Genomic DNA, 17,711 nt, shown 5'->3' with positions numbered 1-17,711 from the left:
ATGAAAATATGTGTACATTTATGAACCAACACTCTGGTGTTGTTCACATTGTTTTTTGGAAATAGGAGCAACAGTCATCACACAACCTAATAAAGCTCCTTTAATGCCTTCAAAGGTTACAACTTACAAGTTTGTCTTCCATGTATTTTACTTTTGGAAAACGAAAAGAACAGTAGGTAACGACGAGGAAAAATGTAGAGGTACTACAGTATTTAGGTATGGGTTGTTTGACTTAAATCTCTTAAAACTACCAATTAGCGTATAATACGAAGGATCCATTACACTAATCGGACAAACAGGTTTAAAGGCAAAAAGATCGTAATCCTGCACTATAACATAAGCGGGCGTGCTCCATGCACTGTTTAAATCTAATTTTATACGGCGCACTCTCGTAAAGTGATTACGTGGCATTGCGTATTTTTCAAGGGCTGCCTGCACCCGTACAAGGGAGGGGGCGATAAGCCAGCGGATGTTCCGCAGACAATGGCATTATGGCGACATCACGTACGATACTTCAGACAATTATTACTTAACAGAGACTTTGAGTATCGTGACATTTACGATATGCTCAAGTTTGAAAGATATTATAGAGCTCAATAATTAATCAGCATAATCAGCAGGGTTACACATTTTACATTCTGGGAGTTCTGACGGTCGAGGAATTGGAAATATGTGGGATTTGACAAAACGTGTAGATAAGCGACATAGCGCTTTCTTCATTTTCTAACTTCGCTGTCGAAAGCTACAATAGATACAAAAATATGTAGGATTAAAAGAATAGCGTAGCGTAACATGGCGCTTCCGAAACCTTAATTTCCTTTCATTTTGCTCAGGGGAGAGAAAACTAGTCCTTCAAAAGTCATGGGCCTCTATCATAAGCTCTTAAAGCCAGTCAGAATACTGACTGGCTCGCATTTTGGTACCATGACCTCTATTTTCCAGCCAGTCAGTGGTCACGTGACACAAAACTCACTTCTCCATTGTTAACTGAGTAGTAATTTCGTATCATGACGACACTAACTGACATAAGCTGGCTTGCTTTTACGTCAAATACAGCAATTCAATAAACACCAACCAACGAGTAGCTTTTATTAAATAGTTTACATTTTAGTAATTTTATTTATTAATATTACATACTTTTTAGTCTTAAACTATATTGCTATTTAGTTGGTTAGTTACTTAATGAGTTATATTTTAGTCTATATCATATATTTAAGTGAAAATAATTCGTTATTAAAACCAAAAAACTAAACATTCGAAGTGTCCAAATTTTTGGCAAACGATTAAGTATTCTTAAGTTAATCACGAAGCGATACATAAGTAAAGACGAAGAGACCTTAGTAATCCATTTAGTGAATAGTTTTAGTAAGGTTTCAGAATAATAACATAAGTGAGGTGTAGTATAATAATACAATATAAGTACCTATATGTCTAGTCAACAATAAGGTTCGCATTTGTGCGATGAGCTAAGACTGCATTGATTTAGTACACAAGAAACACATACAAGGTATAAGGGGTATAAGGAACACAAGTGTTGTGTATAATTACTGTAAAATAAGTATGAATTTTCACCAAAAACCTACAGACCGTACAATCTTATAGTTGCGTTGTAGGTTTTTGTGTTATTTCACAAACTATTTCCTTGTAAACCTGAAGTATTTTGGTATATGCATGATAAACACTGCACCAAAGAGGTAAATTCAAAGGCATATTACTTACTTTTAACAAGAAATTTGAGAACACAACCTTTTAAACTTTAGATGTATGTATAATATGCTCCGGATAAACATTGACACACCTAAACTACTAGTTTACCTAAACTAAAGTTAAATAATTGATAATATCATAGAATCCAAATTAGCTAAATTATCATACGAGCACTTTTTCATTTATAACTTCTTCTCTTGACTACAATATGGTATTATATGATAGGAATAGTGTAAATCACTAAATTTTACTCAAAAATAAAAACCTACATTATAGTACTTTTCCAAAAAAGACTTACTTAATAAGAATTGCATAACAAACATATGGAACTTATTGTTCATAAAACATAATGTTATCATAGGAACATATTATATTATTAGGTATTACCAAAAATACTTTTGTACCTCAATAATAATAATAAGTATTAGTTTTATAATAAATTAAAATTTAAAATACATGAGGACTTACTATGTACTTCTTAGGAACCTATCTTAGGAGCATTTCGTACAATCTTTTGATTGCAGTAGGTCTTTGTGTTATTTCACAAACTATTTCCTTGTAAACCATGCATGATAAACGCTGCACCAAAGAGGTAAATTCAAAGGCATTACTTTCTCAATAACAAGAATTTTGAGAACACAACCTTTGAAACTTTAGATTCATGTAGATATATTCACGAATAAACATTGACACACACACACACACCTAAACTACTAGAAAAGTTAAATCATTGATAATATAAAATCCAAATTAGCTAAATTCTCATATGCACTTTTGCATTTATAACTTCTCTTGACTACAATATGATATAATATACAATGGGAATAGTCACTAAAACTCAAAAATATAATCCTACATTACTTATAGTACTTTTTCCAAAAAGACATAACAAAAATTGCATAACAAACATACTTATTGTTCATAAAACATAATATTTTCATTGAAACTATATTATTATTACCAAAAATACTTTTGTACCTCAATAATAATAATATTAATTTTATATTATTACATTAAAATTTAAAATACATGAGGACTTTAGTAAGTCCTCATGTATTATAAATTTTGAAAAGACGTGGTCGTCTTAGGGACCTATCAGACAGAGTGGTCACGCGTTGAAGCATTTGCGTTGGAGCAGTCAGTGTGAGACTCAGGAACAATTCTGACACATTCAGAACTCCTCCTGTGTGAGTATATAGAGATACTCACACGGGAAGCATTCTACAACATAATACAACACAAAAAACACAAAACCCTCGACCGCTCTCTGTCTGAGATATCCCAGGTAATTTCCCATAGTTGCAACTTAAAATTTTTCAGACTTATTTGGCAAACTTAAAAGTTTGCCAAATAAGTCTGAAATTATAATATTGTTTTTATCTTTCATCAAAAGTTTGTATTTGAACTCCTTTAATAATATTAAATTAATATTTACACAAGGGATATTTGATTCATCTTCTTTGATTTTAAGTGACAAGACCTTGTTTAAGATTTCCGCTGTATAAATATTTTTATAAGTATAATATAAAAGAGATTTAACACTTGCCTATCTGATACTAGGTTGATAATAAGGTGTAAGACAAATATAGTACCTATTGATGAAAGCTGTGTATGAATATGTATCTAAGGTTTATTTAAGTGAGAAAATAAATGAAAAAACATTTAAAAACGAGTATTTATTAAATTTCTTTTAATTTAAGCTTTTGAGTGAATATATATTATCTTCCTAGGACTTCGTCATCATTACACTTGCAATTCTTTATTAGCAATGTAGTACTTATAGTATCTCAGTGTTAGCAAGGATAAAGGATGACCTTTATCCTGAAAAATATTTGGTTCAGCGTACACAGTACTAATAATGTAAACTGCCTTACAAGGCACAAAAAGGGGATTATTAAACTTATAAATTGCCTGTTTATGTTACAATAATACCTATTGGAAAGCTCAAAAAAACGTAGGTAGTTCAAGAATGAGTTCAAGTTCAACAAACTATGTTCAACTCATGACATCAACTCTGTTGTAATGCATGTAATTGTAATCCACAAGTTTGATGCATTTCTAAGACTTTTTTTAAGGTAGATTATTTAGCGTAGGTATCAAATAGGTACCAATAAACTTATAAATTTCTTGCTTAATCCAGTTCAGAGACAAATATTACAGGTTAAAACCATTCAGAAGTAGAGTGGTAATGATACCGAAACAGAACCATTCACTTTACAACTGTTTACTGACCTGCGTGGATTAACCCAGGTTTTGTCAAAGATAATGATACGGGCCCAGGGTACTTTCTCTACAGTGAAGTTATCACTGTAGAAAAAGTACCCTGGACTTTTGAAGGACTAGTTTTCTCTCCCCTGAGCATAATGAAAGGAAGCCGTTCCAGCTATCCACACAATATAATATAGCCAACAAAACATCATAAATTCAGCCCACCCGCAACCGCAAATGATGACGACACATCACAGATCTACTCTGCAGTCCGCACAGGTAATCGTTACTAAATCTCAATACGCGTCCGTCTAAAATACGTTCACGTATAACGTATCCCTTATGTATTGCTTCAGTAAATAATATTGGCGGATGTCGACAGGTTCGGCGGTAAATTGGCCCCTAATATAACGTCGGGTCCCGGAGGATATGCTAAGCAGTCTCGGGAGCCCTAATGAATTTAATCCGGAAAATATACGAGGAATAGGAAGTGGCCCGTTACGCTCTATGAGTCTAAAATCTAAATCAGTTTCTCGCCCTGTATTGAACGTCAAATACGAAGTGTACTACACCTTAATTAAAGTGTAATACTTATTAAATTTATATATTAAACCCGAGTCATCTATACCTTAGAAATAATTAAATATTATGTACTTAACACTGTTATTTTGGAGAGCGTCAGTAATCTTTTTATGGGCAATGATATTCTACTTATACAGATATGTTACGTCCATACTATTTTCCGACTTAAAATATCTTTTCCGAACAATTTTCAAATTCAAAATTGCAAACATTGACAAATTTGACAGATAAGTGAAACAAAAGATACGAAAAACCATTTACATAAAAGAGACAGTTCTATTTTTAAACGTCGAATCGTATCGCTGTCTCTTTTTTCGCCTGAGCTATGACGAAAATTCGATTTTTCGAGATTGTTCGAAAAAATAATTGAAAATGTAAATAATCGAGGTATTTATTGCAATCAAGACATGTGGTAAGAGATTCCATGTGTTTTGTTTACTTTCGAGTCATAATTGGTACATTTTCGAAACACGCATGACGCCATTTTCAATTTATTTAGGTAAGACAAGACGCGGCACTATCGTGACTGCGCTCGATGCAGACTAAACAACAGACGGCCCCGCGCGGTGGTAACATATCTGGTTTGAGTATTTCATCAGTGTTTATGGGGTTCATAAAATCTTAAATTCCACGCAAATTGGACACTAATAATTATTAATATAACAATACAATAAGAATTAAATTAAAATAACTTATTGATACTGTACAATTCCACCACACGATCAGCGGGGCTAAAATGGTCACATTTAGCAATTCCTCTCAATCAATTCAGAAAATGAATTGTCAAAATTGTCAAACTGACAAATGTCAAATTAGTACGAATTACTGGAAGCAGACTTGCATTTTGCGATTTTAAAAAAAAATCATTATGATTCGTAATATGATTTTCAAAATACGTGGGAGAGCCATGCTTCGGTATGAATGGGCCGGCTCGACCGGAGAAATACCACGTTCTCACAGAAAAGCGGCGTGAAACAGCGCTTGGGCTGTGTTTCGCCGAGTGAGTGAGTTTACCGGAGGCCCAATCCCCTACCCTATTCCCTTCCCTGCCCTCCCCTATTCCCTTCCCTCCCCTATTACCCTATTCCCTCTTAAAAGGCCGGCAACGCACTTGCAGCTCTTCTGATGCTGCGAATGTCCATGGGCGACGGAAGTTGCTTTCCATCAGGTGACCCGTTTGCTCGTTTACCCCCTCATTTCATAAAAAAAGCGACCATTTTAGCCGCGCAGTGCGAAAATATCGAAGGTTCGAACGGTGCATCATTATGCCGACAGCTTTCAACACATTTAGCCGGGTGCCGAAAGGAGGGCAGGATAATTGTCATTTGTATGCAGATTTCGATTACGTGGCACCTGCTGGTAGCATCTGACGCGACACGGCTCGTCAGGAGTGACGTTATTGTACCTTTGCCCAAATTTACTGTGCCATAAAATTTGCCTAGTATTTTCATTACGAACTTTGTGACAAATGGTAAAGACAATAAGATTTTCATAATCTTTCTATTGACTACAACGGGTCCTTCCTGTTTCATACCACTTATTTTTCATACCGCGGTATGAAACAGCGAAGTACTGTTTTTGAATTGCCTGTTTCGTACCGCGGTGCTTGGAGTGGTATGAAACGACGAATTCTTTTTTGGTATGGGTGGATTCGTACCATGAATTTTATTAAATATTTTTAGTGTTATCACTTATTTATACTGGCGTATAGAAAAGTGGTAACAAGAAGAAATAGAAAAATATTTTGTATACAGAAATGTCATTTCCTTCAAAATCAAAAATATATTAAATACTATCAGACTTCTAACAATAGAATCACAGCTTGATTACATATAGAACTTTAAAATTCACCTAACACTATATAATTAATTTTAAATTATCAAAAAGAATATAAATGTACTTATGGTCCGAGAGCTGTCAATCTGAAAAGTGCCTTCATAGTGTGCATTGATTTTTTGATGAAAATAGATAGTTTAGAAAATACAAATAAAAAAACCGGCCAAGCGCGTGTCGGGCCACGCGCAATATGGGTAGGGTTCCGTAGTACCGCTAGTTTTTTTAAATTTTTGTATGGTTGTGACGTGGGAGAGCCATGCTTCGGTACGAATCGGCGGGCTTGATCGGAGAAATACCACGGGCTCACAGAAAACCGGCGTGAAACAGTATACCATCAATAAATTGCCCAATATGTATTTGGTTTGAGATGATTTTATTTAATTTAAATAATCAAATAAAATAATAATATGTAATAAATAATAAAATTAAATAATTTATTATTTTATAATTTATATAATATGTATAGATATTTCGAGCTTGACTGTACTAAAATGTGCGCTGCGGTACGAATCGACTAATTCAAAAAAGGTCTTCGCTGTTTCGGACGCCGGTATGAAACAGGCAATTCAAAAACAGTACTTCGCTGTTTTATACCGCGGTATGAAAAATTTGTGGTATGAAACGGGAAGGACCCACTACAATAGGCAGCAGCGTTGCCAGATTTTTTTTGTGACGAGTCGGGACTTTGGAACTTTTTGAGTGAAAAAGCGGGATTTTTCACTCAAAAGCGAGACAAAGTAAAAAAAGGTATAAAATCAAAAGTTTTTTTAATTTTTATATTTTTATTTGCGTTAAAATAACGTTTACGTGATAATAGATAGCTAAAGTAGCCAAAATCGGGACGTCTGGCAACGCTGACAGGCTGTGTTTTGGCCAAGTTTATCATTAACCATGAAAAATCCAGCAAAAACTGTCATCGATAATGACACAAGTAGAAAAAGTATAAATAGTTCCAGTACTTACATAAATAAACTTGGAAGCCATGATAGTTGCAGCCTTAATAGCATGTGACATGCGAGCTTAAGTAATGATTTCTTCGAAGGTAATTGTTGAGACGTAATATTTCAGGCATTAGAGAATTATTCGGTTAACACATTTTTACTTTTTACAACGTGCAATGTTAACAAATTCTTGACTCTACAAAAACTTTACTTATATTTTATACTTTTGACAAAAATTAAAAAAAATTAAGAAAACAATAAGATATTATACAAAATCGTTTTTTTTAAATAATTATTTCATGAATAGCTCTACGTTATTTAATATTAATAAATATTACAGCAATCACAAAATCCACAAGTAAAATTCTATTTAATTGAGATTTAGTTTTTATTTGAAGTATAATGAATACCTGGGTCATGGATGTTTCGTAAATAATATGTGTATCATATAAAAAAATCTTAAATATATAACGTGGGAGAGCCATGCTTCAGCAGGATTGGGCCGGCTCGACCGGAGAAATACCACGTTCCTATTGTATATATATATATATATATATATATATATATATATATATATATATATATATATATATATATATATATATATATATATATATATATATATATATATATATATATATATATATATATATATACGTGGTGTGAAGCTTCCATAGATATTAAGTATATTAGATATTATGGTGCATGAACCTGAAGGGCAATTAAATACAATATTGTGCTAAATGTTAGTGTGGCATCAAACTCCGATACGAGGTGAATGTGAATCGGGCGAGATGTGTCACACCACTCACACCCGCATACCTATATTGAATTCCTTAGCGACGGTTATTAGCTGGTGGCACCCGGGTGACGTGTCACATGTCCTGTTAACACGCCACATCTCGACAGGATATCATGTCACCATATTTTAATATTGCCTATTAATTATCTTCAATCGCCACGTCATACTGTATGGAGTAGACATAATATGGCGTATGGAGGCAAAAAGCGAGACCACTTCAGTGCTATTTGCGACTATTTTGACATTTCATTGATATTGACAAAATTAATCGCGTATATTTTGTATTCGCATTTCTGTCTACTACAATATTTGAGAAAACGTATTTAAAAAAAATAGTGTTTTATGCAATTATTTTTTGTACCGTATCATGCTAAAATACATTCACTGTGTTGAAGCAGCAATTAAAATATTTAAATGACAAGAGGCATATACGTCCATTTCTCATTAAGCATTCATCAATGTAAAGGGACGTCTACTTAAAGTCCAATTTAAAATTTACATTTTATGAAATGAAAGCCAGCACATAAATGTATGACAATCATTTCTGTATTCACAAATATGTACATCAAATATTTCAACAATAGAAATTAATGACTATGTGAAACAATATTATAATGGTCAGGTAGTAACTATTGAGTTAATCTGGGATAAGAATTCTGTCATTAAATGACATTACCAAAAACCATAATCATTAAGGATGTTTATGATTTAAAAAGCACAAAGGGCATAAGCATCTCTCCGCGAGGTATCTAAGACGGATGCAACCGTTTGAGACGACGGCTGTCCAATTAAGTACAATACATTGGAACAATATAAATGTACGGACCGAGTTTAAGGATATTGGAGCTTATTTAACGCTACTAGATAAAAACTTTTTGTTCTTTACAAAAGTAGTAGCATTTTTCAACTGCTTCTCTGCTGTCTTCAACTATTGAACTAGCCATTAAGAAATTCCTCTCTGAAGTTGGGATACACTATAACACATCCATTGAAGCATCCATGAACTTAGGTAGCAGCAATAAGTACACAAGATAAAATAATAATAATAGCTCCCACACCGGTTTCGGTGACGGTGGCCGGTTTCATTGAAACCAGGCCAGCTACACAGGAGTAATTTTTATAGTGCCCAAGTGGGTGCGCAGTACACAAGAGCACTCTCTATTCGAAGACCGACACGACCGGCGAGAGATCAGGCGCAGGACCGACTTTTTACATGCCCATCCGAAGAACAAGATAAAAGGTTACTTGGTATAAAACAAACAGAGCAAAAATTAAATTGGCTATTAAATGTGCTCAACTCATGATCACGCATATTTTAATATAACACTTTATAGATATTAAAAACACTTTTAAATAAAAAAATAACGACTCTACCCCTGTGTATGACAAAGTTTGTTTAAGACATCCTTATACGCGCTGCACGGTTAGTCACATCCTTAATATAATTATCGGCATTATTAACGTCTATTGAGACGATATCAGACAACAATTATTGGTATTAGCTACATATTGTTTCATCAATATTTGCTTAATATAATATTATAATAAAGACATGATTTTGTATTAACAATTTGCATAGAGAATCATCGTTATTAAAAAACTAACAAGAAAGTATCCAATTTTTAATCGCAAAAAAAAAGGTTTTAGTTAATTAAATTATAGGCAAATACTCTTTAAAGTATTAAATAACCATAAAATGGAATAGCCGTGAAAAAAGTAAGAAAACTGTGAATCTCAATTTAAATCCTGAGCACGTTTATTCAGCGAGGAGTTGAATGCCTGAAGTAATTTAGAAAAAGATTGCTCAGATACACATGAGTCTTCTGCGGAAATAGCGTGTCATTATACAACGATATCACTGCAACTTGCCAGTTGCCACAATATATAACGAACTACACCGATTTCTGCTCACACCAAAACTTATTAATTATGTATTAATATTATGTATCTAGTAAGTAGTACCACTAGGATAGTATTCGCAGGACTGAAGAACAATCGATCGACAACGATAATATCTATAGAGACAAAAGTAGTAAAAAATTTTTAAGATGCCAGAAACTCTAAAAGCATCCGATCACACGCCATATTTTTCAACTATTTTAAAAGTAAGAATCTTCACAATCTGTTACATTAATAACTTCAAGCAACGATTTGCAGTGTTTGGGCAAAACACCAAATTGCTTAATCCGTTGCCAGAGAAATAACATTTACGGATCAACGGATAATAAAATATTCCTTTTCTCTGTTTATTATAAATTCTGAACATTTTATACAATATTTTTATTGACATTTTTATGATTTCATTATAGTAACTTTGTGTTTACTTTGCTTGTGCATGGATATAGAACAGCTATATACTATGTAAATTGGTATGTAAACTAGGCAATACTATTTAGTCCTCAGTAGATCGTTTGCCAAAAATATATTACGAAGAATGAGGGAAGGTAATTTTCCGCTCCGGGTTAAAAGGGATGGAAAAATAAAGAAAAGTAAACAAAAGTTCAATAACCATTCTCGTCTAAAAGCGAACACGTAAATCTAATACGGATAAGAAAATGCTATCTACTTAAGGGGGCGACTAACCCTGAAGTGTCGATTTTGTAATTAATTTTTATACTTTAAAATAAGCCCCGAATTGTTTCATCTTCTAAAATTACAAACTACATTATATTTCCGAGAATTTGATCAAAAACACGATATCTTAAAATTTTCTCGATAGAAAAAAAACACAAAGATGCATCTAATTTTCACGAATTTTTCATTTATAACCGTACTTTGAACTAAGTTAATATTCTAACACATTGTATAAAATTCTATCATTGAGAGATCGACCTAGCGGATTTTTAAAATGTTGTATATTTATCGAGTTATTGAGGAAAAACTAATTTGGCGATGATTCCGTGTCGTTGTTTTTCACCTGGCATATGAAAGACGGGCGTGAGTGTGAAGAGAGGACGATGTTCAATTTTTGGGGTTAGTCGCCTCTTAAGTTATAAAAAATCTGTATTGCTCAAAGTTGTTTTTTTTTATATAAAATAAGGCAAACGAGCAAACAGGTCAACTGATGGAAAGCAACTTCCGTCAACCATAGACACTCGCAGCATCAGAAGAGCTGCAGGTGCGTTGCCGGCCTCTAAGAGGGAATAGGGTAATAGGGGAGGGTAGGAAAGGGAATAGGCGAGGGTAGGGAAGGAAATAGGGGAGGGCAGAGAAGAGAAAAGGGTAGGGGATTGGTCCTCCGGTAAACTCACTCACTCGGCGGAACACAGCGCAAGCGCTGTTTCACGCCGGTTTTCTGTGAGCCCGTGGTATTTCTCCGGTAGAGCCGCCCCATTCGTGCCGAAGCATGACTCTCCCACGTCAAAAACTGGTTAAAATAATATCTATCAAAGTTATTTATTTTTATAAAAGAAAAGAATTAGCCTTACAATAGTGATTTCTCCAAAGCAATGCTACGCAATCCAACAAGCAATGTTTCGGAATTTATTTCAAGATTCCATTTAAAGTCATAAGAAAAGAAAATTTTGAACTGAAAGAAAAGTGGGGAGAGCGGATTCTCTCAATGAGATGCTTTAATAAAATTTTACTCAAAGTACAATATTTTCTACTCGCTTTAAGAAAATTTTTGAGACATGTAAAATACCAACAAAAGCTTTATTTTACATTTTTCAACGCTTTTCGTCCGTCCTATTTTAGTAAAATGTTTCGGCGCTGACTGCAAGCTTAATTTAAAGCTTCATAAGTATTGTACTTTCAAATTATGAAAATAATTAATGTTAATGTAGCCTTGCTGCTGATATTTTTAACAAAATATTATTTTTCCGTTTGGTTTTAGGATGCAAAAAATGTTTCCAAAGTTGAAAATCAAGAAATTATATTTGAAACAGGTATTGCAAATCCATTAAATAGAATTATTATTTTAAGGGCATGCTATCATGTATATTTAATATTAATACTTAATACAGTTTATAGTGAACTTAAAGTTCTTCCGCATATTTAGACTGTTAAGTTATGTATATTTCATACAACGTTTTTGCATTAACCTAGTTTATTTTGTTTTAGTCTGTTTTGCTGCAGGGAGTAAGAGAGGTCTAATTAATTGTACACAACACGTGCTCCTCCTTTACAAAACACTTGGATAGCATGAAAGATTCACCCCAGTGAATATTCATTTATATCTTATCTTATATTTTTAAACGAGCAATTCTTGTATTAATTATTAAATATTATATATAATTGGAATATCGGAATCGGCTCCAACGATTTTCATGAAATTTAGTATATAGGGGGTTTCGGGGGCGATAAATCGATCTAGCTAGGAATAATTTCTAGAAAATGTCATTTACATCGGATACCGAGCAAAGCTCGGTCAAACAGCTAGTTATTATATTAATTCATATTCAGACTAAACTACTTCAAACTCGTAACTTAGTCAATGGCGTGTGAAAAATGTGAAAAAGAAAAAAAACTAAAAAGTTAGTTATGTCATAAAATAGCTGACATCAACTTTAAGTATCCATCTATGTACTTACCACTTTTAAAGCAAATAAAGATTTTTTTAAGGCGACGCCTTGATAATTTGGCTGTAGCGATATCGAGTTTTCTCAGCAATGACTAAAGAAATTAAAGTTCATTGTCAGTATTCATCATGTCTTTGTCTTTGAATGCTATGGGTATAGCATAACACGATTGGTCTACTCTTATAACACAGAATATTCAATCAAAAAGGCCTTTGTAAAATTTCTATTTTGCCAACAGATGAGAGTGATTTAAGCTTCCAATAGATTGGTTCAAGCATACACTTTAATTTGCCCATAGCTTATATGAAATGTATTTAGAAAACAAGCAATGTAAAACATATCCAACACGGTTTTTTTACTTTAACGCGGCGTCACCTTAAATAGGTGTATGTTAAATAACGTCCAAAAAATCCGACGCAAGATGTCCAAAACAAATTTTCTCGTAGGGATCTTTTATTTGAATCAAATGAAGGTTTGTGTTTTTAACTTGTCGGTCCGGTAAAAAAATTAAAACTCTCATATTATGTCTCCCTTGGACATCGTAAAAGTCCATGTTTAGGACCGCAATTTGGACATTTTTGGCACAAGTTAACCATAAGCCTTAATAGACTCAGTACCCTATATGGTATTACTTAAATGTATTTTATTAATTTCTTAATTTCTAAATGAATAGTTTCAAAAGTAAAATATTCAAATCATAAAAATTTATACGCGTATTTTTTCTAGATTTTATATTATTACAGCTACCTACGAATAATAATTACAGCCATAGATTACGATTATCCCACTATCGTGTATTCTGTTTAATATTGTCATACCTAGAAATTAAAGAATTTTAAGTGACTTTTAAATAAAAAGTGTATTTTATTCGACTGTTTATTTATGTAGGTATATTCTACGAGCAATATTCATATCAAGGATTGGTTTGCGTTCATTAACGCAGTGCTCTACTTATTCACAATAAGCGCGAAATAATAATAAACATTAATTAAGTTACGATAAAGCCATATCAATACTTCTCGGAGTATTTTTATATCGACTTTATTGTAATCTTGTTAACGCACGACGGTCGTCCTTGCCTTAAGATCTACAGTACTTAGAGATGATTATTTGAACAGTTACCTACGGCTCCAGGCTATTGTCAACTTTTGTGACACTTTCCAGTCTAAAAATAGATATAATTATACAAGAGCAGGTGCCTTCTGCGCATGAGTCATTATGCAACTCTACCACAGAATATATTATATTAGTTGTACCAAACTCTACATAATACAATACGTCCCCTACTTATACTAAGAAGCCGGTAACCGAAATTCCTTTAATCCACCTGATCCAAGTACTTAATTGATTGTTCGCAGTTGGACTATCTCCAACAAGGCTTCTATTGGGTAACAGATAACGGATATCCTAGTGGCCGCAAAGGAGGCCATATTTTACGAGCCAAAACTTGTAAAGGAAACTTAGTATGCACATCTTTAGTAGGAGCTCTACAATATTCTACAAGCAGGTAGCTGCGTTAAGTATAGGTTATGTTAATAGGTAAATGATAATTATAGTTTATTTATTATCATCAATACTCAACTATCAAATTTTGCTACTACAGCTAAGAAAGGCCTTTTGTTAATAAAGGTGAGAAATAAACCGGCGATATTTTATGTTGCTTTTTGTCAGTTTTTTTATTGTTAACGGTAATTTGACTATACCTAACACCTAAAAGAATATTAATATATCGTATTGTTAATTAGAAGTTACACATAATAATATTATTATAGTTTTAATAGTAATAAGTTTATCCTAGAACGACAACAAAATTAGCATAACGAGATCGCGTTTATGTCTAAAACTATTAGCGATCAAACTTACACGTATCAACAACTCTAACTTTGTAAGTTGAAAACTCAACAATAACATACGAAAATTCATTATTATTAAACGTAAAAGACTATAAAGTGAGTACAAAACAAAAACAAAAGTTTACTTAAACTTGTTGGAAAGTTACCTGGGAGAGATCTCCGTCCTCCTGGAGTTTCTCGGCTATGGTCAGCTTTCTTTCGGCTACAGCGGCGCCGAAGAGGAGCACAAACACCACCACACATGGTCCACCCATTTTAGCATCCTTCATCACCGTGATTCACTCGACACTTGCGCTACTCATGGGTCTCGGGGCGGCCGGAGCGACTCGACTCGCGCGAGTAAATGCCGGAGGAGCGGCGCGTCGACGTATCCCTGTCCCACTCACGCACGCGCTGAGGTCAAAAAGCCTCTAGTGGTCACCATCATTCGAAATAACGACCACTAACGAATTTTCGGAAATACCAGAATAAGTCATGTTTCCTATAGTGTTCGGCAAAATCGGAAACGAACTAAAATTTTTGGTAACATAAAAATATATTATTGTCTAACAATGCCGAAGGAAACGGAATTCAAAGATTTTCATTAAAACTTTGAGAGAGTACAAAGATTTTACCGAAATTACCAAATCGTTTGCCTGACTAGATATAGTAAAGTTCAACGAACAATGTTGCAAAGATATAACTTGAATGAATTTCAATAAGCATTAGAAGGTACTCCAGCAAGACTATAATACTCATGTTGATGCTACGGTGTATCCCTATTATCAAATATCAAAAGCTTAGTAAGGCTCTATCTAAAGCTTTCCGAAGCTTTTAATTAAGTTTCCCTGTTTGTATAGGCTGCTGATGAATAAATTAATGGCCACCTTCGTTTGCTCTCAATTTTCCGTGAACTGAACTAAACTTAATAATGTTGATTCAGTTTACTAATTGTATACAACTTTTTGTGCCTGTTCATACATATAATATTATTAAATAAAGGTAAATTATTAACTTAACTTATATCCTTTGATTTATTTTGCTTAATTTTAATACGAGTTCATAGAGATGAATAAATTCAACATTTCAATCGTAAAGAGTACATCGGCTACACTCAGAAGTAAAGTTTTTACCCGTAAAACTCTTTCTGAATTTGATGAATTACATGATTGATGAATTACATAAAATAAATTAAAACGCTGTTTACCTTTTATATGTCTCATACGGCGTACCTTTAATTTAAAAAACTAGTATAAGAGCACAAACAATAAAAAAATACTTGATGCGATCACTCTACAAGTATAACGTTGCTAACAATGCTTTCTTCGTGCAAAATATTCGTGTAAACCCATTACCTCGTCAATGTTGTACAATTCCGCGGCTTCTACACCTACCTGAGGTACAAAGGTATCGCGCGGGTCTGTTACCTGCTTCGCCGCGGCTCCGGCGGTTCTGGTGCGGTCGGGACGTGACAGGAACCAATTATAGGCCTTTGTTTACGGCTCCCTAATGTCATATTTTTGACTATTTAACGTTCCTACCGACGCTTCCACGCGTCCCGTTTCCGAGAAACGAGGAAGAATATTAAATACCTTGATGATATCATACGTTATTTATTGTAATCACGTAAAAATATGTACTTCCTATTTTTTTTCGTAATGAGTTATAATAATTTAAAGTTCAATTACTTAAATGTAGAAATTGAACTGGAGTGCAGCTAAGCTACAGATAGTGTTATTTTTAAACAATATTTTAAACAATAAATTGTTAAAACAGTGTAAAAGAACTTTTGTAGTTTTTTAGAATCTAATTTCCAACCACAGTATAATTTTCACAAATAGACAGGCGAAAAGTTTTCCTCATAATTGTATTGTCGACTTAACCCATTTGACAAAAGATCCAAGGCTAGTCGTCATGATTCGTCATTTATCTCCAACATTCGTCACTCCTCATTACTTTCAAAGAAGAGTTTTTATGAAAAATTTGCATAAACCTAGGAACGGCGGCTGGGCCTCGTTAACGATTTCTTACAAACTTGTGTAAAGTAGATACAATTATATTAGTACAACTCCTTTCTTAACAAGGCAAAGTTGCGATAGCTTTAACTTATTTTATTTGATCCGCCTCTTTTCGTAACTTACATTTTAAAATATGTTAAGTACTAAAGTTACCTACTAAGTACTAATCTAATCAGAATACAGATTACTAACTAATTAATAGTTACTGCGTAAGTTAAATGTTATTGATTTGGATAGATTTTATATTGCTTAAGTAACTTTTATGGTACATTATACGTACTTTGTACAACATTTCAGAACAGGCTTCTGTTGTATCAAGTAAAATATGTTCTTTTGATTCTCATTTCTAAATATAAAACGGAAAAACTACTCAACAGTAATAAACAAAAAAGTACGCTTCACTGTCATTACTTGAGTGTTTAGTTCCACTTTCTGATCTCGACGGTGATGTGCATCCAGGGATAAAGGATGTATTCGTTACTACACTCGGTACGTTTTACAAAGGTACTATACATAATATAACATAATATGTCCCTCTTCACTTTGGGTGACGAATTGATGGTAGATTACCACGATTGCCATCAAGATTGCGTAGCTGTCTATGCTATGCACAATAGCACAATCACGTTGATATTGATAATAGTAGGCGAATATGCCGCTCAAGCTGTTTTCATTAAAATATTTTTAATTCTCGTTACTAACTAGTAAGTAGTAGCACGGGTATACAGCCAGCGAAATACTGCCATACTTTAACCAATTTCACCAACTGTTAAAGTTAATACTCGAATTAGCATCACAATATCTCTTTCGTTTCTCATATAAATGAAAGAGAAGACATGACATTTTAACAAGCTGTGAACGCTGACAGACGATGGTGAAATTAGGCCTAAGGCTAAGACTTAAAGTATATATGTTTCAGTAGATACTAATCATGTAAAATTAATATATTGTAAAGGTTCCAGAATATGTGACACTTAGAAACGTTTGTCTTAATCTCTTTGACAAACATAGAGTTCCTATGGGAGTTCCTTTATCACACGAAAGAATAAGTTCTTATTCTACTTACTCTATACGTATTCGACGAAATAAAATGTAAATTATTAACCTCTAGGTTACTGCACTACCTATAGAGGCTTTGAGTAACAATAATACTCCTAGGCTCCAGGAAACATTAAAACAAAAACTACATAATATTATTACAATGCATTTTAATAACTTATTCGTCAATATATTTCAAAGGTTCATAATAATATAAAGTATGTATA

General features: G+C 33.4%; 1 protein-coding gene across 7 annotated transcripts in view; it reads right to left on the bottom strand.

Annotated features, from left to right (window-relative positions):
* Positions 1-14,778, bottom strand: part of LOC121726864 (fasciclin-1) — an 83,268-nt gene extending 68,490 nt beyond the window's left edge. For all 7 annotated transcript variants that reach the window (XM_042114478.1, XM_042114481.1, XM_042114479.1 and 4 more), the window contains exon 1: positions 14,596-14,778. In XM_042114478.1, coding sequence (XP_041970412.1) covers positions 14,596-14,718 — 123 coding nt within the window. In that variant the 5' untranslated portion in view covers positions 14,719-14,778. The remainder of the gene's footprint in view (positions 1-14,595) is intronic.
* Between the last annotated feature and the right edge of the window lie 2,933 nt (positions 14,779-17,711).

Source organism: Aricia agestis, chromosome 5 (assembly GCF_905147365.1).
Source record: "Aricia agestis chromosome 5, ilAriAges1.1, whole genome shotgun sequence".
NCBI classification, from domain to species: domain Eukaryota; kingdom Metazoa; phylum Arthropoda; class Insecta; order Lepidoptera; family Lycaenidae; genus Aricia; species Aricia agestis.
Note: the sequence above shows the minus strand (reverse complement) of the source record. Positions and strands in the feature narration are given on the sequence as shown.